This window comes from Macaca mulatta, chromosome X, assembly GCF_049350105.2.
Source record: "Macaca mulatta isolate MMU2019108-1 chromosome X, T2T-MMU8v2.0, whole genome shotgun sequence".
NCBI classification, from domain to species: domain Eukaryota; kingdom Metazoa; phylum Chordata; class Mammalia; order Primates; family Cercopithecidae; genus Macaca; species Macaca mulatta.
The window spans coordinates 114,285,363-114,310,498 of NC_133426.1; the positions used below are offsets into that span (position 1 = coordinate 114,285,363).

At 45.2% G+C, this 25,136-nt stretch overlaps 1 protein-coding gene across 1 annotated transcript in view; it reads left to right on the forward strand.

The window, feature by feature from the left end:
* The first annotated feature begins 11,117 nt into the window (after nucleotides 1-11,117).
* Nucleotides 11,118-25,136, forward strand: part of FRMPD3 (FERM and PDZ domain containing 3) — a 79,925-nt gene continuing 65,906 nt past the window's right edge. The window contains exons 1-3 of the mRNA XM_015127964.3: nucleotides 11,118-11,299; nucleotides 15,042-15,144; nucleotides 18,435-18,480. Coding sequence (XP_014983450.2) covers nucleotides 11,152-11,299; nucleotides 15,042-15,144; nucleotides 18,435-18,480 — 297 coding nt within the window. The 5' untranslated portion in view covers nucleotides 11,118-11,151. The remainder of the gene's footprint in view (nucleotides 11,300-15,041; nucleotides 15,145-18,434; nucleotides 18,481-25,136) is intronic.

Consider the following 25,136-nt stretch of genomic DNA (forward strand, 5'->3'; position numbering starts at 1 on the left):
CTGCAGCAGCCCACAGGAGAGATGATGACGGTGGCTTGAACTGTGTGACAGCCGTGGAGAGCGAGAGAGCTGGTCAGATCCTGGATGAGCTTTCTTTTTTTCTTTTCCCTTTTTTTTTTTTTTTTTGGACAGAGTCTTGCTCTGTCACCCAGGCTGGAGTACAGTGGTGCGATCTCAGCTCACTGCAACCTCTGCCTCCGGAGTTCAAGCGATTCTCCTGCTTCAGCCTCCTGAGTAGCTGGGATTACAGGTGCGTGCCACCACGCCCAGCTAATTTTTGTATTTTTAGTAGAGACAGGGTTTCACCATGTTGGCCAGGCTGGTCTCGAACTTCTGACCTCAGGTGATCTGCCCTCCTCGGCCTCCCAAAGTGCTGGGATTACAGGTGTGAGCCACTGTGCCCGGTCTTGGATGGGTTTTTAAGTGACAGCCAACAATACTTACACAATACTGAGGGACTAAGTGAGGAGGTAAGGGAAAGGGAGAGACAGGCCTCGAGAATGACTCTCAGGTTTCTGGCTTAAGTAATTGAAGAGATGATGGTGCCATATGCTGAGATGAGGAAGGCTGAGGGAAGCCTGGGCTTGAGAGGGAAAATAAATCAAGAGTTCAGTTTCGGACATGATAAGTTTGAGATTCCTGTGAGGCATAAAAGTAAACATGTCAGAGTACATGAGGTTTAGAACTCACAGAGGAGGTGTGGTTAGAATGCAAATTTGGGAGTTGTCTGAATATAGATTGTATTTAAAACCAGGGGACTGGAACTGGATGAGATCACCTTAGGAAAGAGAGTAGAGAGAGACTAGAAGTCCTGGAACTGAGTTCCAAGGAACCCCAATATCTAGTGATTAAGTAGGGGAGGAGAAGCCCACAAAGGAGACTAAGAAAAAGTGGCCAGAGAGGTTGGAGGGCAGTTTGGAGGTAGTCCTAGAAGCCAAGAGAGGAGAATGTTTCAGCAAGGATTCAGTGGCTGACTGTGTCTACACCTGTTGAGAAGTTGAGTAGGTGAGTATTGGAGGCCACTGGGGACCTTAACAAGAGCAACTCTGCAGAGTGATAGATGTGGAAGCCAGAGGATAGTGGACCGGGAAGTAAATAAGAGATGAAGAAGTGTTGTGTCCTTATGTAGAGGCCAGTAAAAAGAAAAAGAAGAAAAAAATGAGATGAAGTAGAGACATAGTGTAGAAAACGTTTTTGAGGAATTTTGTTCCCAAGGGGACCAGGAAAATGGGGCAGACACTGCAAGGCAATTGTGGAGTAGAGGGAGGTGTATTTTGTTTGTTTTCTTAAGGATGGATTATTTCCATCAGCATGCTAGCATGATTCTGGAGCGGTGGAGAGATTGGTAATTTAGGGAAGAGAATGAATGCCCAAAGGAGTAAAATCCTTGAGAAGATGAGAGGGGATGATACCAGAACATAAGCAAGGAGATTCGCCATAATAGAAAAAAAGAAACATCCTCCATTTTAATAGGGAAAAATAAAACATTGGTACAGATGTAGACAGGGTAGTGTATAGATTTGGTGGCGGTAAGATGAAGGAGCTCTCATCTAATTTTTTTCATCTTCTATTTTTTTCAGTAATCTATGGGATGAGGTCATCAGCTGAGATTTCTTGGGGAAAATGGGAAAGTGAGGAAGATGGAGGAGAGAGGGCGAGCAATGAAATAGTCATTTTAGAGACAGAAAAAGTGTTGACCACGGCTGGATGTGGTGGTTCACGCTTGTAATCCCAGTACTTTGGGAGGCCGAGGCAGGTGGATCACCTGAGGTCAGGAGTTTGAGAGCAGCCTGGCCAACATGACAAAACCCTGTCTCTACTAAAAAATACAAAAAATAGCCAGGTGTGGTGGCAGGCGCCTGTAATCCCAGCTACACAGGAGGCTGAGGCAGGAGAATTGCTTGAACCTGGGAGGCGGAGGTTGCAGTGAGCCGAGATGGTGCCATTGCACTCCAGCCTGGGCATCAACAGCAAAACTTCAGAAAAAAACAGAGAGAGAGAGAGAGAGAAGAGAGAAAGAAGAGAAAGAGAAAAGAAAAGAAGGAAAGGAAGGAAGGGAGGGAGGGAGGGAAGGAGGGAGGGAGGAGATAAATGGCCAGACAGCATTGAGAGCGTATACCCATGGATTTTAAAGTGAAGTCCAGCTACTCGGTTGTGTGACTTTTCTCCAGCACCTTTCAGCTACTTGGATGCAGTCAAGGAGAATTGAGTTCATCAAAGGATGAGGTATATAGCAGGGGGAGAGGAAGTAAGGAAGTTGAAGGTGTTTGGAAGGGAATGATCATAATGATAGACCAGGAACTCTAAGCTGGACATGAAGAGAAGTGAAAATAAAAAGGAACTTGAAGGAGAGTAAGAACAGTAATAAGTAGGAGAAAGTGCTGGAAGATGGGCATCTCTGAAAAGGTGACATTTAAGCTGAGACCTAAAGGATGAAGAACCAGCTTTGTGAAAAACGAGGGAAGAGATTTCCAGGAAAAGGGAATATCAAGTGGGAAGTGAATAGGTGATCATGACGCGTTCAGATTCTTCCTGCAGTGGGAGCCCTTGTGGAGGTAAACTGGAAGGACAGATGGTGTCGTAGAGAGTGGGATATTGGGCATTGAGATTTGGGGGTAGTGCAATATCTGATAACACAAAGTCTAGGTAGGTGATGATGGAGTGAGTGAAGTGGAAGAAGCAATTGTTAGACGTCTCCTCGTCACCGTGTGGATGTTGAATTCACCAACAATGATATCAAGAGTTGGAGTGGACATACCCATTAGGAAGGCTATTATAAAAACAAATGAAAAACACAGAAAATAATAAGTGTTGTAATGTTGGCCAAATTGTGGAGAAATTGGAACCTTTGTGTATTGCTGGTGGGAACATAAATGGTACAGCTGCTGTGGAAAACAGTATGATGATTCCTCAAAAAGTAAAACATAGAATTACCTTACGATTCAGCAGTTCCACTTCTGGGTATGTACCCAAAAGAATACAGGGGCTGCAGCAGATATTTGTACACCCATGTTCATAGCTACATTATTCACAACAACCAAAAGGTAGAAACAACCCAAATATGCATCAACAGGTTAATAAAATGTGATACATACATACAATGGACTATTAGTCTCAAAAGGAAGGAAATTCTGACACATGCAGCAATATGGATGAACCTTGAAGACATTATGCTAAGCAAAGTATGCTAGTCACAAAAGGACAGATATTGTATGATTCCTCTTATATGAGATCCCTACAGAAATCAAGTTCATAGAGATAGAAAGTAGAATTGTGGCTTCCATGGGTTGGGAAGGGAGGAGGAATGAGGGATTACTATTTAATGGGTACAGAGTTTCAGTTTGGGAAGATGAAAAAGTTGTGGAGATGGATGGTGGTGATGGTTGCATAATAATGTGAGTGTACTTAATGCTGTAAAACTGTACTTCTAAAAATGGTAAGGCTGGGCACGGTGGTTCACACCTGTAATCCCGACATTTTGGGAGGCTGAGGTGGGTGAATTGCTTGAGCCCAACAGTTCAAGACCAGCCTGGGCAATATGGCAAAACCGCATCTCTACAAAAAAATATAAAATATAAGCCAGGCGCGGTGGCTCATGCCTGTAATCCCAGTACTTTGGAAGGCCGAGGCAGGCGGATCACGAGGTCAGGAGATGGAGACCATCCTGGCTAAAATGGTGAAACGCCGTCTCTACTAAAAAATACAAAAAATTAGCCAGGCGTGGTGGCGGGCACCTGTAGTCCCAGCTACTGGGAAGGCTGAGGCAGGAGAATGGTGTGAACCGGGGAGGCAGAGCTTGCAGTGAGCAGAGATCACACCACTGCACTCCAGCCTGGGCGACAGAGCGAGACTCCATCTCAAAAAATTATATATGTATGTATATATATATGTGTGTGTGTGTGTGTGTGTATATATATATATATATATAAAATAGTCAGGCATGGTGGCACATGCCTGTGGTCCCAGCTACTTGTGTGTCTGAGGTGGGATTGCTTGAGCCTGGGAGGTCAAGAGTGCAGTGAGCTATGATTCTGCCACTGCACTCCAGCCTGGGTGACAGAGTGAGACCCTGTCTCAGTCAATCAATCAATAATAAAAATGGTTAAAATGGTAACTTTTATGTTATGGATATTTTACCATGATTTCTTTTAAGGAGTGGAGGGAAAGATCACATGTGACTGGGAACTAAAGACCTCAGTGAATGTGGGACTGACTCAGGAAATCTGTAGATACCAATGAGGAGAAAGAGAGTGGTAGAGGTAGGCGGCAGGCAGGTTCCTCAAAGGTGCAGGATATTTTGCAGAAAGAAGGAGGAGTAATGGCCTGGAGGCAGCATTGGCAACAAGGAGGACACCTATCTCACCTGCAGGTCCTGGAGGACTTGAATTTTGCAAGAGAAAAACAAAACAAAGCAAAACCTAAAACCCCAGTTTCCATTTGAGAGGGCTGGTGGGGAAGTGGTGCCCTCAAGAAATACACAGGTCTCAACTGGGAAAGAAGGTGAAGGACACTTTCAGAGAATAAACGGAGGCTATAGGAGAGTTTGTTGTTGACTGAGAGTTCCAGTGGACACACTGGAAGGATTTGAAAGGGAGGAGAAAAATGGGATAAGAGTGTAAACAGACTGCTATGGGGACGAGAGTCAGGGTTCTAAGGACCAGAGGCAAGTAGACTTCTTTCTGGTGGTGACTGAAGTGAACAGAAAGGCGAGGCCTTGTTGGATGAGTCTCACATATGGGAGAGTAGGCTTAGAGGCATGTAAAAAGCCAGTTCTGGGGCTGGAGTCTCTGATAGGTGAGCTGCTGGTTAGGGGGACTTCAAGGGAGGCTGCTCTTACAGACAGCATTGAAGTGGCCCTCAGTTCACTTAGGGAAGAGCAGTCTGCCGAATCCTCCTACCAAGCCTATCTCATTGCCTTCTAGAAAACTACTTTAGGCTGGGTGTGGTGGCTCATGCCTGAAATTCCAGCACTTTTGGAAGCTGAGGTGGGCGGATCACTTGACCCCAGGAGTTCGAGACCAGCCTAACCAATAGGGCAAAACCCTGTCTCTACTAAAAATACAAAACAACAATGACAACAAAAAAAATTAGCCAGGCATGGTGGCATGCACCTGTAGTCCCAGCTCCTGGGGAGGCTGAGGTGGGAGGATCATCTGAGCCCAGGAAGTCGACACTGCCATGAACTGTGATGGCTCCACTGGGCAACAAGAGTGAGACACTGTCTCAAAAACAAAACAACAATAACAACAACAAAACCCCTACTTTATCCACAGGTTCTTGGCATAGATTGTGGAAGATGATTGCCCCTGTGCCACACAATATATATAGTTGTATACCCTTCAGCAAATTACTTAATCTCTCTTCCAAAATCTCGGTTTCCTTATCTGTAAAATGGACATAATACCACCTAGCTCATGAGGTTATTGTGAAAATGGGGTGACATAATTTGTGGACAGCACCTGGAGCATAGTAAGTCCTCAATAAATGGCAGCTGATATTATTGTTTTCTGCACTGTCCCCTTTTCCAGCATTTTCCTCACCTTCCTCCCAGACGCCACTGTTCTCAGGCTTTCCTTTCGCTGACCAAACTCTTCAGTTGGACTTAAACAGTGCCCCCTCTTTCAGATCTTCTGTCTACTTTTCCTCAGTGCAGCCGTATCTGTCTTATTTCATGTCAGTTTAGAGCCCTCCCTGTTCTCTCCTGGGATAAATCTGATTCAACCAGCAAGTTCTTTTTTTTTTTTTTTTTGCATGAATTTATGTGTCCACAAAACATAACATTTATGCTTTAACCCAGGCCTTCAATGCCATAACCCAGTGGAATAAAAGCACCTCAGTTTTCCCACCTGACTGTAGCTCTTCCGTTGTCTAAAAATAGCACTCTTTTCAGTCCTGGCTTTTCAAAGTGTGGTCTGTGGACCAGCAGCATGGGCACGACCCTGGAATTTGTTAGAGTCTCAGACCTTGCTCCAGACCTACTGCATCAGAATCATTTTAGCAATACTCCCAAGTGATTTGTATGTACTTTAAAGTTTGAGCAGCACTACTAGAATAAGGAGCAGCTAGCTAAAATAACAAGCAAGGGCTTCTTTACAGGAAGAAAGGTTTGTGCCCAAGCTCCCTACAAAAGGGCACCCAGAGCAGCTACTTCACAGCTCTGGGGGGGCTGCCATCTCTGCTGCCAGGGGAATGTTGCATCTCATGGGGTCCCAGCTGCTAGCCTGCCATGCTGGATCTCTAGAGCTTCCAGTAGAGTCAGGCTTCTGTTACCAGAATCAGAGGGCTAATTGGCCCCACATGGTTCCAAATCCTGCCAGTCTTGAGGGGAGTGACAAGACTCCCCAAGGAGCCAACCAAATGTAAAGAAAAAGGAGCCAAAGGCAAAGAGGGCTGGAGAACTAAAAGTGGATGCCTGGAAATTTAGCTGTTACATTTCCATCTTCCTGTATGAAAGCACAACTCAGGAGAGCATCAGCTTAGAATCATTCTGTATTATTCTCGGTTCATTTGTCCTTTAGCCACATCTGCCTAGCAACAGTTGTTAGCATGAGCTCGAGCTACCAGTCCCTCTTTGGACAGTGATGGAGGGATCAGTTTAGCCCATGGAGGAATCAGGGCATCCAGAGGGAGTCAGGTTGTCTGGTAGTTGGGTCAGGGAAAGAGCTGCCGGGAGAATGAGCGGACAGAGTGTGTTGCGGGGCTATCTCTTAGAGGCAAGGAGTTGGGGGAAGGGCTTCGGCTGTGTGAAGTGGGTGAAGTTTATATTTGGCTCCCTTTCTCTGCTCCTCCAGCCACCCCGAATAATGCTACCAATAACATCGCCACCTCTACATTTGTGTGATATGCTTAACCTTCCTAAGTGCTTCTGTAGTCATGATCTCATTTCATTCTCCCAACAACGCAGAGTGAACAGGCTCAGAAACAGGTTAATTATGTTGTGGGCTGAGCATACAGGCTGGGCTAGGACGTAGAGTGCTGCTGACTGTAGGGTTGGGGCAGCTTGCAATGGAGACTCTGGATAGCCAGAGGGTCCAGGACCCTGAGTGGGAGGGAGCAGGAAGGGGGTGCTGCGATTGTGGGTCCTAGCATAAAGATGTGGCCCCAGCTGGGCCACCAGTGTGCTTAGCCACTGTAGGTCTGTGCCTCTTCATCTCCTACCTAGAAGGCTGGGATGGAGGAGGAACAGTCACCTAGCCTGTCTGGCAGGACAGAGGTGATAATGGATGTGAAAGCGTCTTTTCTCAAATTAAGTAATGAGGGTAAAAATGGAAAGAACTGCACAAATATAAAATGTTGTTATCATTAGGCAGAAGAGAAAGGCTAGGCCTTTACCCGGGTCGCTAAATAGAGAGGGCAAGCCTGGCACAAGGTGAGGGAATACCTTTGGGGACTTTGGTAAGAAGGGGAGAGAAGGAAGGCATTGCATACTTTGGGGCAAACAACAGAAGCAAATAGCAGGCCTCAGAAACAAACCTCGTGGGGTGGGGGGTGGGGGGAGATAAGCATTGGATGCTTCACAATTTTGTTCAGGGATGCCCTATTTGAAGGGACCAGAAGCCAAACATCTTTCAAAGTCAAATTGCCTGTTTCCCCCAGGAGGATAGTCATGTGACCCATGGACAGCTGAGCTCCTGTCATCCATCACTGCTTGCCTTCAGTGTCACTCCCAAGTCTCCAGGCACTTAGCAAATTTCAGAGGGACTGAGCTGCAGACACTGAAAAAGGCAAACCCCAGGAGGGAAGGAACAACTTCCATTTGAATTGTAAAATGGCCTTCTGGTCTGTTAATGGAGGTGTTTCTCTCCTGTCTCAAGATACCTGGGAGTGGTGTGAGAAAAGGGCTGCTTGCAGAATTGAAGGCAGTTAAGGGTGGTTAGTCTGGCTCAGTTAGGGACAACCCAGGGATGAATGTGCTCCAGCCACACCTGGATACACGCCTGCGGCTATAAGCCACATAGCTGGGCCACCTGCAGGAAGATGGAATGCACCTATGCACACAGCTTGGTTCTTGCCTGTCTCCCCAACTCTGCCCTTTCTTGGCCAGCGAGTACAATCCCCACTTCCTCCACGGAGTCTTCTCCAGCTTCTCTACCCCCTCCTCTGAACACCCAAGTTGGAACTTAGTTATAGATCTCATCTACCAGTTTCAGTTAGCACTGTAATTCTCTTGTTCAGCACACACACTTGTCTTTTCTCCCGCAGCTAGACTGAAAGCTTTTTGAGGGCAGAGACCTGTCACTTCTCCTGTGTACCCCAGAGTGCTGGACTGTCTGATTAGGCACTCGATAAATACTTGTTGATTAATTAATATGTGTCAAAAGAGTAAAGCAAAGCACTTGTGTCACAAAAGACTGTTTGCTTATTGATTCCTCTGGCTCCAGGAGTGCCCACTTTCTTCAGAAGTGGTAGTACCTCAAGGTCCAATGGAAATTGAAGTGTCCTCTGCTTCAAAAAAGGAAAAAGGGGCAAAGGGGAGGCTGCAGTGGCAGGGATCAAGGGGGAGCGCTGAGCATAGGACAGTATCCCAAGCACTTCCACAGCACACCTGTGTCTGTCTTCCTTGCGGGAGTTCCTGCTCCCCACGCCACAGTCTGCACAGCCTTCCCTGGCTGATGCCCATGTCGGAAATGAGCTGGTGCCATCCCAAGAAGTCCTTTTAGTGCCAACAAGTTCGGGTGGCAGGAAGCAAAGGGCTCATTTCCCAAATAGCCCTAGGGGTTAGGCAAGATGGCAGCTGCAGGAAGATGTTCTCTGGCTCCCTTCAAGGACGAGCTCCTGCCTGCCACCAGGAGCCAAAATGAAAGAGGCGCCAGCCTGTGGCCACCCTCAGAGGGTCCCTGTCCCATGAGGGTGCCTGTCCAGGACACTAATCAGCCACGTTCCAGCTTTGGAGTGACTTTCTATTGAAAAGTGACCATTTATCTTAGCGGTGTGAGAGGGAAGGAGCAAGTTTCTGAATTTGCCTTCCAGGGACTTGACCTCATCCTAGCATCCCCTTCCACCTCCTGAAGGGGTGACAGATAGACTCCAAGCCAGCGTGAGGTGTAGCCAGAGAGATCTCATATGATAGAGACAACTTCAGAGTTCTTTGCTGGACTATGAATTTCTCTTTGATACAATTATTCTAAATCTTTTCTCCTTCCCCTATAAATAGTCCTAAAGCTTCTCTCTAATTACTGAAACTGTGTCCTGATAAATAACCTAAATGCTTCAAACCATTTGCTACTGATGAATTTGATATTCTTAGCTAATAAAGAATTGCATTTCTCTCGACTGGGTGCAGTGGCTCACGCCTGTAATCCCAGCACTTTGGGAGGCCAAGGCGGGTGGACCGCCTGAGGTCAGGAGTTTAAGACCAGCCTGGCCAACATGGTGATACCATGTCACTACTAAAAATACAAAAATTAGCTAGCTGTGGTGGCACGTGCCTGTAATCCCAGCTACTCTCCTGGAGGCTGAGGCAGGAGAATCGCTTGAACCTGGGAGGTGGAGGTTGCAGTGAGCCGAGATCGTGCCACTGCACTCCAGCTGGGGCAACAGAGGAAGACTCCATCTCAAAAAAAAAAAAAAAAAAAAAAAAAAAGAATTGCGTTGCTCTCAGAGTGTCAAAACCTCCTACTTCTTTTACAAACCTATACTAGTTTCATTAATTAGCTACTGGCCCTCTGTATCTTGTTCCAAAGGGCTCTGCCTGGAACCGTAATTTTAGCAAATACACATACTGAGGCTAGAAAACTTAAACCCATCTATCTAGAAGGCCTAAAAGTCTGGGGCTGTAGTGGTGCCAGATGAGCGAGCCAAGGCTCTGGGTCACTTGGCCCTGGCCCTGGCCCTCTCTCCTCCATCTCCACCTGCCCTACCATTCTCCTTGACCATCCATTCCTCCTTTTACCTCCTTCCCTGGCCTTGGCACCAGTGTCATCACAGACCTCAGTGTCTCTACACCCTCACTCTTCAGTGCTTTTCGTTTGAATACTACACTCAGACCCCTTCTTTCCTGCAGTATGCCTCCCCTGGCCCTTGATGGAGAACATTTATGAAGCTCTTGTGGAATTCCTAAGCTTTAGTCACTTAAGTTGTGGGCATCGGGAGAACAATGTGTAATCTCTCCCCAGTGTTAGGACAGTGATTTCTCTTCTCCCAGCTTCTCTGGGCTTTCAGGCCTGCTGGCAGCCCCAGGATGCAGCTCCCCTCCTGGCCCACAGGAACTCTTTTCCAGAGTTCCTGTGGAACTGAAAGAAGTTGGCATTATGGACAATTGTGGTCCCAGACATTAGCACATTTATTTATATATGCTACCTAAATCATTTATTTTTGTATACAACATAAGATATATTCAAGTTTAAAATTGCATCAAGATGAGCCGGGCGTGGTGGCTCACGCCTGTAATCCCAGCACTTTGGGAGGCTGAGGTGAAAGGATCACTTGAGGCCAGGAGTTCGAGACCAACCTGGCCAATACGGCAAAACCCCACCTCTACTAAAAATACAAAAATTAGCCAGGCTTGGTGGCACATGCCTGTAGTCCCAGCTACTTGGGAGGCTGAGGCAGGAGAAACTCTTGAACACAGGAGGCAGAGGTTGTGGTGAGCCAAGATTGTGTCACTGCACTCCAACCTGGGTGACAGAGTGAGACTTTGTCTCAAAAAAAAAAAAATTAAAAAAAAAATTTTTTTAATTGCATCAGGGCTTCATGAAGATGCTCCATCTTCTGGAACAACTTTACATTTCTTCTGCCACTTACTTGTCTTGTGGTCTCTTCCTGCAAGGTTTTAGTCTCCTTTAAGGAGTTAATAGCTAAGTCAGTGGAAGATGACAGTTAACTTCTGCAGAATATTTGTATTGGATTCCTTCTGGAGTTCCAATATCTGAGAGGAAGGGTCTGACTCTAATTTCAGGCTCAAGACATCAGTTTCTTCTATTGGCTCTAGCCCTGAAGACAGTAGCTTCTACTTTCTAGGTTTCTCTTTCTCCAATCTGAAATATGAGGCAGTCATCATTTCTGTTGGCTCCAGAGGATGTAGGAAGCTAAGCTGTAAACTTCTGGGTGCCAGGGCCAGAACCCTAACCGGCCTCTCTCCCTGCTGGTTCTGAGGCTTAGTTCCCTGTGCATCTTGTTTTGCTCCCATCTTCCCTTTTCCCCAGTCATGTGATGCAGGAAGAGAGCGCAAATGATATGGAATGTGAGCAGCTGCCAGCAGAGATACTGCGACAAGTGACCGTTCATCGAGACCCTATATATGGCTTTGGCTTCGTGGCTGGCAGTGAGAGGCCTGTGGTGGTTCGATCTGTGAGGCCAGGTAGGTGTCCCTCAGAGTGTCCCCCTAGCCCTGACTCCTGTCTCCCAACACCCACATGTCTTCCCAAAAAGCAGAGCTTCCAAGCATTCTAACTGTGTTGCTGAAGAATTCATGAAGAATGGTTGAAGACTTGCCAACCAATAACTGTGTGAGGGAGCTGGCCTTTTAAGACTGATAGACACAACCATTGAGGTTGTTTGGGGCCCTAGAAAAAGGCTGCAGTTGATTGTTTAACAGCGTCTGGGTCTTAATAAAGATTCCCTTTGCATAGAACATTCATAAAAGAGCCATAATGTCTTGCAAAAAAAAGATGTGCCTATTCTATTTAATTCAACAAGTATTTATAGATTGCCTACTCTAAGCCCAGCAATGTTGTAGGGAAGTACAAGACACAGTTCCTGTTCTCAAGAACCTAACCATCAGATTGTGGAGACATGTACATACTCATGAAATAGGTCAGCCATTGAAGACCAGAATGAAGATACAGACCACAGGTGGGATAGGAGAGGAGAGGATAATGAAATCTCTGAATGCTTGAGTGGCAGTAACAAACATCTACCATTGATTAAGCATCTACTGTGTGCTTTACATCATCTTGTTTAATTCTCACAGCCACCCCTGCAAGGTAAATAAGTAATATCATTCCCATTTTGTAAATGAGGAAACTGAGGCATAATGAAAGAGAAATGACTTGTCCAGTGTCACTCAGCTGTAAGCAGCAGAGCCAGGGTTTGCACCTGGGCCTGTTTGATGCCATGCAGGGGAAGTAGGTCCTGTAAGGGGCCATGTGGGATGGAACAAGCAAAGCCCCACCTAAGCTATGAAGCCCTGCTATCATGAATGAAATGGGAAAAGACTGAAGTACTGTTTTGTTTTGAATGTGCTAGGCATTGACAAAAAAGACAGACGGAATGGGGCTTTATTCCTGACTTGCTGGGCCTGAGGCTTTAGATGTTTACAACAGTTTCTCGCTCAGTCAAGAGGAGCAGCCAGAGTACAAACTGGCCTTGCAGAAATTTGACGAATTTTGCAATCCTCCAAGGGAAAGAAAAAGATTTTTGTAAGCTCTGTCTTCAACTAGAGGGCACAGAGGGGGGAAAACACACATACACACACACACACACACACACACACACACACACACACACACGACAACAACAATTTAGTACAGGAGTCCGTGGCTGACCTAAGGCTCTGGAGTCAGTCATGCAGTTTGGCAAAAAGGTTTTGAATCTCTGATCAGAAATCAAATTTATCCTAGGAAAGAGGGACCAGCTAACACTCAGTAATAGACCACCAGGAGCCCCTACTTTAACTTCAAATGAGACAGAATTTGCACAGCTGAAGGAAGCCCCCAGGCCTAGAGGGGTTCAGCTGCCAAAGGTATAACAATGAAGAAGGAGTTGGAGGGGTGAAGAGAAGAAAAGCCCCAGGCACGAACCACAAAAAGCCATGGGGCTGGCATGCATAGCCCTATAAAAGCCCCATAAAAGACTGATCCATAGTGCTGCTTCTGGTCCAGGTGGCTCCTGAATGCACAGGACTTGTTTGGTTCTTCATTTGAGGCCATAATAAAGACAAAAAAAAAAAAAAGTATTCTACAGAAGAGCAATTATGGTTGATCAAGCCAACAAACCATTTGTGAAAGCAGTAGCAGACTGATGTTACCAGTGCCATCAAAGGGTCAAGGCCCATAAAGGAGGTTGAGTTCCTTGAGGACCTCTTCTGTTAGATAGAAGAAAGGGAGGGGAGGGAAAGGAAGAAGAAGATAGATAGAGTGGCCTCCACCTAAGAGACTGGCATTTTTGGCAGAAGTAGATAGAAGGAATGAAATGGGTTAAAGGAATTGTCCCTTGGATGGTATAATAACTACCATTTATCCAATTCTTAGCAACATCAATCAGCTGTTTTAAGTGCTGTATATTTATCATTTCATTCATCCTCCCAACATTTCTGTGATGCATATGTACTGTTATTTTCCCATTTTATAGATGAGGTAAGAGAGACTCAGAGAGATTAAATGTCTTACCCAAGGTCACACAACCAGTGAACTGCAGATTTGGAATTAGAGTCCAGGTCTGTCTGGCTGTAAAGAGTGTTCTCTTCACCACCACACTCTGCTCCTGAAGCCAGTGCACTGTCAGGAGACTTGGCTTAGTGTGTTTAGGGCAATTGCTGCTCGAGCAATGAATCCTGCTGCCTGTGCTGGCGCAGCCATCCTCAGCACATAGGCTCTACACTCCAGAGCCATTGAGCTGTGCTCAAGTGATGTATTTGTTGTATATGTTCGTGTTTTTGGAATTTGGGCAGCCCTCTTCTTTGGAGAGAGAGGGAGAAGTTGGGATCTGGCCCTTCAAGGTGGACTCAAACAAGAGTCAAGGCTGGTTTGATAGTGGGTCATGTCACTGAACAATTCTTTCAAATTTGAGTCAGGCTGGATCTGACTTCTCATTCTCCCCAAGTCTCTGAGAAGCTTTTCTCCAAGAAGATCTTTGCTAAACATCAGAGGCAGCGTAGCCTTGTGGTACCCGTCTACCCTCACCCTTTGCCCCAACCAAGAAGGTACAGCCCTCAGATAGGTCTGCTTTCTTAACCTTGCAGTAGAAATGCGAAGGAGAGCCAGGCACAGTAGCTCACATCTGTAATCCCAGCCCTTTCGGAGGCTGAGGTAGGTGGATCACCTCAGGTCAGGAGTTCAAGACCACTCTGGGCAACATGGAGATGTTCCATCTCTACTAAAAATACAAACATGAACTGGGTGTGGTGGAGTGTACTTGTCATCCCAGCTACTCAGGAGGCTGAGGTGGGAGAATCTGTTGAACCTGGGAGGTGCAGGTTGCAGTGAGCCGAGATCATGCCACTGTACTCCAGCCTGGGCAACAGAATAAGACTCCACCTCAAAAAAATAAAAATAAAATAAAAAATAAAGAAAGAAAAGAAATGGGAGGGAGAGGAAACAAATATCCAACTGCACAAGGGTATGTACTTTGTTCCCCTCATTTATTGGACAGTGGCATTTCTCAGTGTTGAAAAAAAAATAACCCTTTAGGCATTTTTCCTCTGTCTTCAGATAAGTGAATGCTTAAGTCCTTACAGACCAGTAAGTATGAATAATATTCAAGTAAGAAGATCCTTCCTCCTCCTGTCGCCTGACCACCTCCAGTAGTCTGGAAGTCATTCCTTGTACCTAAGCAAGTCCCGCCTATGAAATGGAAGTCTGTGTTCCTCGTTAAGAAGCAAGCCAGTAAAATGTTTATTGACCTCATCTAAGTCTGGGACCTTTTGCTACTAAACCATGCCCAGCTAAAGTGTTTTCATCCCACTTGTCTTTCCGGGGCTCCGAAAAGCCCACCTGGTTCTAGAGCACCTCCCTTGCCTTCAAAAGCAGACTTAGCGTTCTGTGTTTGGAACAGCACCTTCTCACTAGCTCTGGAGGGCTTTGGAGTGCTTGCTCCTGAAGTCCAGAGCATGTCTTTCTTGGCATGGAACTAAAGGAGGCCGACTCCATTCTCTGTCTTCATTCCTCTGCCCTCTATCTGCTTATAGGCAGCAGCAGCAGCAGCAGCAGCAGCAACAGCAGCAGAGAGCTCGAATAGCAACCCCTACATCACCACAGCTCAGCCTGCACCATCTCCAGGCCTCAGCACCTGCTTCAGCTCCTACAGGCACAGGGGACTTGCCCAGACCTGGACTTTACCAGCAGTAACCCTAAGCCCTCACATCTCTCTCCTCTCCTTTGCAGGAGGCCCCTCTGAGAACAAGCTCCTGGCTGGTGACCAGATTGTGGCTATTAATGAGGAAGACGTGAGTGAAGCCCCGAGGGAGAGGCTCATAGAACTTATCAGGTAACAGGGGCCTCTTGGCAGGAGCTGATCAGTATCCCCACCCCTGACTCACCGGTGACATGGGGCTGCCACTATCCCCCCTCACTCTGAGAGCAGAATCCTTCCAGGCAGAGAAGCCCTATACAGGGCTCCTGGCTAACCCAGAACTTCAGGGACCAGCTATTCAGGGTCAGCAGGAGCCTTCACACACACTGGCTTAGCATCTCCAATGATGTGAACAGATACAAAGAACTCCCTGCTGGAGTCTCACCCCTACCTCCCTCCACCCGACGAATCTCTTCACCCCAGCCCCCTTTTTTTTTGTCCAGTGGGACAGACCAAGTGACAGATGAGAATCAAGCCATTAAAAGAACATCCTAGATATGTGCACAGTGCAAGCAAGACATTGACCAACTCCCCCACTCCAGAAAAAAAAATCAGAATTCGTGGCCAGTGGGTTGAGGAAGAGAACCTCCCAATGTGGATACTGTCCATAGTGTTTGTGGCCCCTAAATGCCCTCCCCAGATGGAAGCTGATGACAAAAGGAACGTTGTGGGATCACCACTGTTTATAAATGGAGAGTAATCACATTGTCTTTACCTATCCCTTACTCCTACACATATTACACACACACACACACACACACACCATACACACTCTCCTACCCCACATCCACACCACATGCACACACCCTGGCATACATTTGTTGAAAAAGAATTAGAGAATAAGAGGTAAAGGCTCCAAATTGCATGGACTAACCTCATTTTGGGGGAGCTTGGCTATCTCACTCCAAATGGAACCATGTACATGCTCGCTCTTTCTCTGTCTCTCCTTTTCTCTCTCCCTCTCTCTTTCTCTCTCTCTCCTCCTCTCTCTCTCCCCCTTGCATAGTCTGACTTCATCTCTGCCTCCATCTCCTTCAACTCCTCTTGGTTCAGAGTGTTTTCATCCCACTCATCTTTCCAGGCTCCCAAAAGCCCACCTGGTCCCAGAGCTCTTCCCTTGCCTTCAAAGGCAGACATAGCAATCTGTGTATGGAACAGCACCCTCTAACTAGCTCTGAAGGGCTTTGGAATGTTCCCTCCTGAAGTCCAGAGCACTTCTTGGCTTCCTTGGCATGCTCCCTCCAGCTCAATACCATGAAATGTGTCTGATCCCTAATGACCTTTTCTTTGACTCTTCTCCAAGTTCAGTTGTATATTGCATTTCCCCACCCTCCACTCTCCACCCTCTGCTACCACACCAATATGAGGTGAGTTCTTTCTATCCTATTAGGGCATGTTGGAGTTTTTTCAGCCTGGTCCCTCAGAAGTCACTGCTTTGCTTTCAGTAGATATCTTTGCACTCCAAAACAAGTTAGGCTGATTTCGTGAGGGGTTCCAGAGCTCTTTCAGCGTTAAAGCAGAGCACACTCTTAATAACTTTGGGAGCCAGTGGGTTATTCATTCATTCAATCAATCAACCAACCAGTATTTATTATTGTCCTTGATGCACCAGGCGCTGTTCCACACACTGAAGATACAGCAATGAATAAGACAGACAAAGATCCCCGGCTCACTGGAGTTTACATTTTAGTGAAAGGAGATACATCATAAGCAGAAAAGATTATAAGTAGTTCTACAGGCCGGGCGCGGTGGCTCAAGCCTGTAATCCCAGCACTTTGGGAGGCCGAGACAGGCGGATCACGAGGTCAGGAGATCGAGACCATCCTGGCTAACACAGTGAAACCCCGTCTCTACTAAAAAAACACAAAAAACTAGCCAGGCGAGGTGGCGGGCACCTGTAGTCCCAGCTACTCAGGAGGCTGAGGCAGGAGAAGGGCGTAACCCCGGGAGGCGGAGCTTGCAGTGAGCTGAGATCCGGCAACTGCACTCCAGCCTGGGCGACAGAGCGAGACTCCGTCTCAAAAAAAAAAAAAAACAAAGGAGTTCTACAACATATTAGAAGCTGATAAACGTTATTAAGAATAGAAAGTAGATCTAGGTAAAGAGGATCAGGAGTGCTGGGCACAGGGGTGCAAAATGTAACTAAACAGTAGGGCCAATGTTGACCTCATTGAGAAGGTGACATTTGAAGAAAGACTTGAGGGAGGAGAAGGTGTTGGAGAGAGAACAGCCAGTGCAGAGGCCCTAAGGCCAAGAGTGTGTTTGGCACGATTGTGGAACAGGGGAGAAGCCAGTAGGACTGGAGTTGGTAAGGAAAGAGGAGAGTTGTAGAAAATAAGTCCAGATAATGGAGAACCTTTGAAGCCACCATAGGGACTGTGGCTTTGTTCTAAATGAAATGGGGAGACATGGCAAGGGGCTGGAGGAGACGAGTCACATAATGCAACTTATATTATGCCCCTCCCCTGTTCAAGATAAAGTATTTTCTTTAGTATTTTTCCTGGAACACAACTCTTTACTTCTGGGAACTTCCCAAATCCTGGGGCTGATTAATCCCTGTAGTTTGCCTCACCAAATGTGGTAGATGTTCAGAGTTCTAGAGCTGCGGGCCTTGGCATTTCTCAAATATCCAGAATCAAGGGCAGCTTGACTCTACTTCTTAAATGACTTTGTTCACGTAAACATTTGAAAAGGGCCAACAAGGAGAGGGGAAGCTCCTTCAAGGCAAACTATTTCCATTTCTTTTAGTTCTTTTAAAAGATTATGTATTCCTGGGAGAGAATTTTCATACCTCACAGCCTGTTTGATCATTGGCATAATTCTTGCCGGAAGAGTTTCATATTCTTCATTCTTTTGAATATTTGCTATCTGGAGAGTTTGGGTTTCCATCTGTTGCTCCCTGGCTCTCTTTTTTGGTCCCTCAATTAAAACAAATCTGCTGAGTATGAGTCATGGTGACCAAATGACCTCCTTTGGGTTTTTACTTTGAATGTCTCCTCTCACTTAAATACCAAATTACCAATAATCATTGTACATGGTTCCCAGGACTCTCTGACTTTGAATTCCGTAATGCAGACTTTCAGTTTTCCTTGAGAATTTTCTAGTCTGCACATAAAATTGCTACTAAGGTTTGGAGATTTCTACAGAGAGTATGTGAGAAGGAATATGAAAAGAAGACCTAAAAAATGACAACCCCAGAGGTAATGGTTATACCATCTTCGGATGCCTGTGTGAATTAATATGGATGGTTTGTGTTGGCCTCCACAAATGACTGGAGGCAAAGTGTCCATGCAGACACTCAGATTGCCCTCTATCCTAATCCATATACCTGAATGCAGCCAGGGGAAAATTCTGGTGTTGCTTCTTATACTAGATGAATACCTAGTACATGATACACTACTCTCCTGTTCCTCTTTTCTCTGTAGGAGCGCTAAGGAATTCATCGTTCTTACAGTTCTGCACACTCATCAGGTGAGTGAGCCTCTTTGCCATCTGCCCTTCCTCCTGACTGAGAAGAGGTGACATTTCCATATTGGAAAGCAACACTGATGGGGTTGGGGGTTCAGAGACTACAACCAACATATGAGCCAAGGATTTAGGAGTGAACTTAAATACCTTCTGAATAGCATGTCTCTGCTCATGTCCAAAGCTGAGGATTTTGAAGGGCTGTGCTGTGTTCTGTCCTGTGCCTTCTGCTTTACCCACTTAAGCTGCCCACTGCTTCAATTCCGAATACAGTTTCCACTTCTTTTTGGCTGTACTCCATTAAAATGTATCTGTCCAATGTGAACTCTCATAAAGTCCTGGATGATGATAGGTGCCAATCTTATTCATATAAGTTACCTACAATGTATGAGACACAGCACCATATGTGATATAATTTAATATAAAGTTGCTGGGGGATACACTTGGACAAACAGATTCATCTTTGTCCTAGTACAATCACTTAACTGGCTTTGTGACCTTGGATGAGTCAGTTCCCCATTCTGGACCTGTTTCATCATCTGTACATTGAGAGATTTAAAGTAGAACAGTGTTGCCTAAACATACCTGATCATAATAGTTGCCAGGACTACTTATTAAAAGTAAAAATTTCTAGTCCCCTCTCCTCAAGCGTTGGATTTAGAAAGTTCAGTGTCCATTATTGGTTATATCCTTATAGCAATCTTAGCTTAAATGCACAAACCCAGGTACACAACTTCCATGTGCAAAATTCAGGGCCCTCACTCTACCTCCAGCCCACCTGTCCCCTTATTCATGTCCCCAGCAGTCCTCTGCACCCCAGCATGGATGCTGTACCCTCAATGTATAGCCACAGGAGAGGTCACATCTGTTGGGGGTGGGGGACGTGAAATTAGGGAAGGCTTCAAGGAAGAGGCTGCACCTGAGCTGGACCTTGAGGGATAGGGCAAGATTTTCCATAGAGAGATGACACAGCGAGGGATGGAACACAGGTGCACAGCATGGGCTCACCAGGCAAGAGCAGGATTGAAATCAATCTTGGTTCAAACTAACTGCCTTTCCCCATGGCCCCCAGCTCCCAGACCTCTTCTGCATCAGTGTGAACTTCACTAACACACTCATACACTCACACACATATACACACTGACAGATACACACAATACACTCACACATTCATTCACAACCTCATACCTAATAGACTCACATGTATCCTCACACGTACACTCACACACATACACTCACCCGCTCATACCCATACATATACATACATACACTACTCACATATACACACACTCATGTGCTCTCTCACATATGTACACACAATGCTCCCAGGCAGATAGGCCTTTCTTAGTTCCAGTTCTCTTGTCTCTGGGCAGGCAAGCCCCATCACTCCATTGTTGTTACCAATAGTCCCCTCCCCACCACTTTGCTGCACGTGTGCAGTTGCCTCGTGGGCAGTAGGCAGTCAGTCCCAACCTCCCAATCTCCTGTCTTGAAAATGACCACCAGTTCTCTCACTAAAACGTGCTTGATGTGTGGTTAGAATTTACTACTCTGATCAGAGTATAAGATTGGGTTTACTTTGTTAGTCAGGTCTTCTCAAATTTCACCTTCTTGCAGAAGCCTTCTCCGAGTATCCTTTCTAAAATAGCATCTACCTGTCACTATCTTCTGATACTGCTTACTTTTTCTTCAGAGCTGAAATATTATATTTTTTAACTTTTCTTTTGAAATAATTATAGATCACAAGAAGTTGCAATGATAGTAGAGGTATACCATGTACCTGTTACCCTGTTTTACCCTGTTTCTCCCAGTGGTTATATCTTACATAACTATGTGCAATAGGCTGGGTGCAGCGGTTCACACCTGTAATCCCAGCACTTTGGGAGGCCGAGGCAGGTTGATCACTTGAGGCCAGGAGTTCGAGACTAGCCTGGCCAACATGGTGAAATCCCATCCCTACACAAAACACAAAAAAATTAGCCTGGCATGGTGGAGCGCACCTGTAGTCTCAGCTACTCAGGAGGCTGAGGCATGAGAATCGTTTGAACCCGGGAGGCAGAGGTTGCAGTGAGCTGAGATTGCACCACTGCACTCCAGCCTGGATGACAGAGCGAGACTCCATCTTAAAAACAAAAAACAAACAAACAAAAAAAACTATGTGCAATAGCAAAACCAGGAAATCAACAATGATACAACATATGTATATGGTTCAATATGAATTTATCACATGTGGGTTTATGTATCCACCAACACAGTCAAGATACCCCATTTACCATAATATTGTTATTATACGTTGCATGCCTGTGACAAAGTATCTTATGTACCCTAGAAATATATATACCTACTATGTACTCACAAAAATTTAAAACTTAAAAAAGTAACTGGACAAGTCTGTCACCAAAAGGATTCCTCATGTTGTCCTTTTATAATCATACTCACTTCACCCCCTACACCCAATCCCTGTCAACGACTTTACATTTCCCTAATTTTATCATTTCAAAAATATTATATAAATGGAAGCAAAGCATTGTGGCTCCTGTCTGGAATTCCAGCTACTTAGGAGGCTGAGGTGGGAGGATCACTTGAACTAAGGAATTTGAGATCAGCCTGAACAACATAGAATGAGACCTTGTCTCTAAAAATTTTCTTTTTAATTTAGCCAGATGTGGTAGTGCACACCTGTAGTCCCAGCTACTTGAAAGACTGAGGCAGGAGGATTGCTTGAGCCCAGGTGTTGGAGACTGCTTTGAGCTATGATAGCACCACTGTACTCCAGCCTGGGCAATAGAGCGAGACCACTTCTCTAAAAAACAAACAAAAATAATATACAAATATAATTATATAATATGTAACCTTTGGGGATTGGCTTTCTTCACTTAGCAAAATGTCCTCGAGATTCATCCAGCTTGTTGCATGTATCAATATTTTGTTCCGTTTTATTGCTGAGTAGTACCCCCACGGTATTCCATGGTGTGGATGTACCAGTTTGTTTAATCATGTACCCATTGAAGGGCATCTGGGTTGTTTCCAGCTTGGGGCTACTACAAATAAAGCTGCTATAATATTTATGTACAGGATTTTTGTGGGCATAAGTTTTCATTTCTGTGAGATAAATGCCCAAGAGTACGATTGCTGGGTCAAATAGTAAGTGTATATATAGTCTATTAAAAAACTACCAGACTGTTTTTCAAAGTGGCTGTGCCATTTTACATTCCCGTGAGATATTATATTTACATGTTTATCATCTCTGTCCCTCATTAGAATGTCAGCTCCATGAGGGTAGAGACTGTGTTTTGTTACTGCTGTATCCCCAGCACCTGGCACAGAGTAGGTGCTAATAAATATTGATTGAAGGAATGAAGGAAACCCAGTTTCCAACCATCAAAGCAACCTAAACAAAACTCAAGTGTCCAAACTTAGGTGCAGAATAAAGGGCATAACACTCACCCCAATCTCTATCTCAACTTTCCCATCCCAGTGCCTCCAACATTTTCTTACCCCCTGTTCTGCTCACTCTGCAGGTCCCAACCCATGGCCCCTTTGCTGAGGCCAGGCTGATTTCCTTCTCCTTCTTAGGTACATTTCCTTCTTAGGTCTTACTGCCCTGTGGACTTTTGTCCTTGTACTATTCCACATCTCTTCTAATATATGTCTGTTTCTTTTAAGACCTTGTTCGATACTCATGTTCTCCAAACAGCTTTGCCTGACTAACCTCAGTGAGCATTTCCCTAATCTGTTCATTCACTCATCAAGCATTTATTAAACACCTACTATTCTGGACATTCTTCTAGGCTGGGAATATAGCAGTGCACCAGACAAACATGGTCCCTGCCCTCACAGAGCTTACATTCTAGTTGTCAGCCTTGTGCTCTCTAAACCCTGGGAGCATAGAAGTGGATGAGTATACACACACAGGGCTAATTGTCAAAACATTTAATGACCTGTACAGTAGGAGTCAATCCAGTCAAAATATGAGTCAGTAATAGCACTGGAGCAGAGTCTTGAAGTCCTCTTAATTAGGCCAGATGTTAACCCTGTAGTTGATCTACGTTTGTAAGGAGGTCCAGGGGGAGAGGTCAGGTGGCATCCAGGAAGCTTAGGGCAGTGCCTACTTACCAATCAGCGTGAAAGAATCTCTCCGTATTTTACAACTAGTATGACCATCCTAGTGCATCCCAATTGAATGTCAGGCTTACATACATGTGCAGTCGATTCTCATTATTTGCAGATTCCCTATTTGCCAACTTGCCTACTCCCAAAAATTTATTTATAACCCCCAAAATCAACACTCATGGCACTTTCCTGGTCATTTGCAGACATGTGCAGAGTGTGAAAATTTTGATTTACCCAATGCACACGTTCCCAGCCGAGGTCTGACAAGGTGATGCTCTGCCTTCTTGTGTCAGTTCTCATACAGAGGTAATCAGAGGATGGAGACGATAGGGGGCAGTGCAGTGTAGTGCAAGAAACAAACTGCAGTTCTGGGGCCAGTTGGACAGCATTTCAGTCTTGACTCTGGCACCTGTGAGTGGAGTGGCCTCAGGCAAGTCACTTAACACTTTTGAGCTTCATTTTCTCTTTGTAAAATAAAGAACATAGAAGCTACTAGGATGAGTTGTTTTTAAAATTTAACACCATAATTTATGTGAAATATTGGAGCAACAGTTCAGTATTCACTAATTCAGTGTTCATGGAAATGTTATAGAACATAACTACCTTAACAAGTCTCCACTGACAGATATTCTCTCTTTAGCTATACTGAAAGCTTCTTGAAGACTCCCAATATGTGTTTAATGTTATACCCCCTACATCACAGAAAATAATACTGTGTTCATAGCAGGCACTTGGCATCTCATGGGTGCGAGGAGACTGCTACCTATTATAAAACTCTTGTCATGTTAAAGTTTGATTACCACTACTTCCAGAAGACAACCTCCTAATAGGTCCAGGATGTGGCCTAGGAATCTGTATTAAAAAAAAAAAAAAAAAAAGACACTGGACCAGACAATCTGCAAGTCTCTTTCTATTAATAGCTCCTACATTCTGTGGCGGATAATGGCCTAATACCTACTCCTACATACTGTGGCTGGTATTTTTTTTTTATAGAGTCTCACTCTATCGCCCAGTCTGGAGTGCAGTGGTGCCATCTCAGCTCACTGCAACCTCTATCTCCTGGGTTCAAGTGATTCTCCTGCCTCAGCCACTGGAGTAGCTGGCATTACAGGCATGTGCCACTACACTGGCTAATTTTTGCATTTTTAGTAGAGACAATATTTTGCCATGTTGGCCAGGCTGGTCTCGAACTCCTGACCTCAAGTAATCCTCCCGCCTTGGCCTCCCATAGTACTGGGATTACAGGCGTGAGCCACCACACCTGGCCTGGTAATGGTTCTTGACCCTGTTTATCCATTAGAACCATCTGAGAAGCTCTGAAAACTATTAATACTCAGTTCTGATTCATTCGAGCAGCAGAGACAGAAAAAAAAAGAAAACATAAAAATATTGATACTTGGGCTCTTGCCCTGACTCATTGAATTAGAGGCTCTGGAGATGAGACCCTGGTATTGGTTTGAAAAGGCTCAGCAAATGATTCTGATATGGAGTCTCTCTCAGATGACATTTTCCTTGTAAGAGTGACTCATAGCATGGCAGACAACTGGGGAGAGGGGTCACAGGAGTTCTTTCCCAGGTCCCCTCAAACCATACTGCATAGATAACCACTTAATAAGCTTCTGTGTATTTAAGGGTGTTTCTTAATCTTTGAATTACCAACTAGTCCTCATGACTGACTGGATATTTATTAATCTTGAAACCCTTAGACCTTGGCACACAGTAGGTAATCAGTAAATATTTTTAAACAGATAAAGTACTGGATTATGACAAAGAATGACCCTGATAAAGCAAGCACAGACAATCTGTTTCAAATGAAACCCTAGTTTTCTGGTTCTGAAAACAGCCTGTACTTAAAGAACTGGAATCCCCTCTGCTTGGAGCCACCTGCCTAGAAAAAGAAAGCCAAAATAACGGGAACCACCTCAGAAAAACTGGTTTTCTACAGAGCTTCCTGACATATAGTGTTTGTCAGATGGTAGATACTCCAACCATATATGCTGAATTAATGAACTAATTCATTATTAATTTGAGCAATCAACTAATAGATTTTATGCCATATCTACTATGTGCTTGGTGCTAGGGGGAGACATATTAACATAAAATGGCATCTCTGCTTATACAGCCTGGTTGGGGATATGAGTGATGGCAGTGTGGATTAACAGGAGTACTATAGGAAATCCAAGAAGGGGAATTGAGGAGTTGGGGAAGGATTCAGGATAAAGGTAGAGTTTGAACTAAACTGTAAAGTGATGGCATTTAGCTGGTCAAAAGGACACTGTAGACCCTGAAGGATGGGGACAGGGAGGAAACAGCGTGAGGTGGGTCCAGGAGTGATAGCAAGCCCAGTGTGTGCAGGGAGCTGTGGATAGAACCACCAAGTGCAGCAAAAGGTGATCTTGGAGAGGTGGTTAGAGAGTCAGGTGTAGTTTGTGGCGGGCTTTGGAAGTCAGGCAGAGGATATGTTCATGTCCAGGCAGTCTTGAGTGTGGGAAGGAAGGCCCCCTGGTTCCCTTAGTAGTGATCTGGTGAAGCCAGGATGACCCTCCATT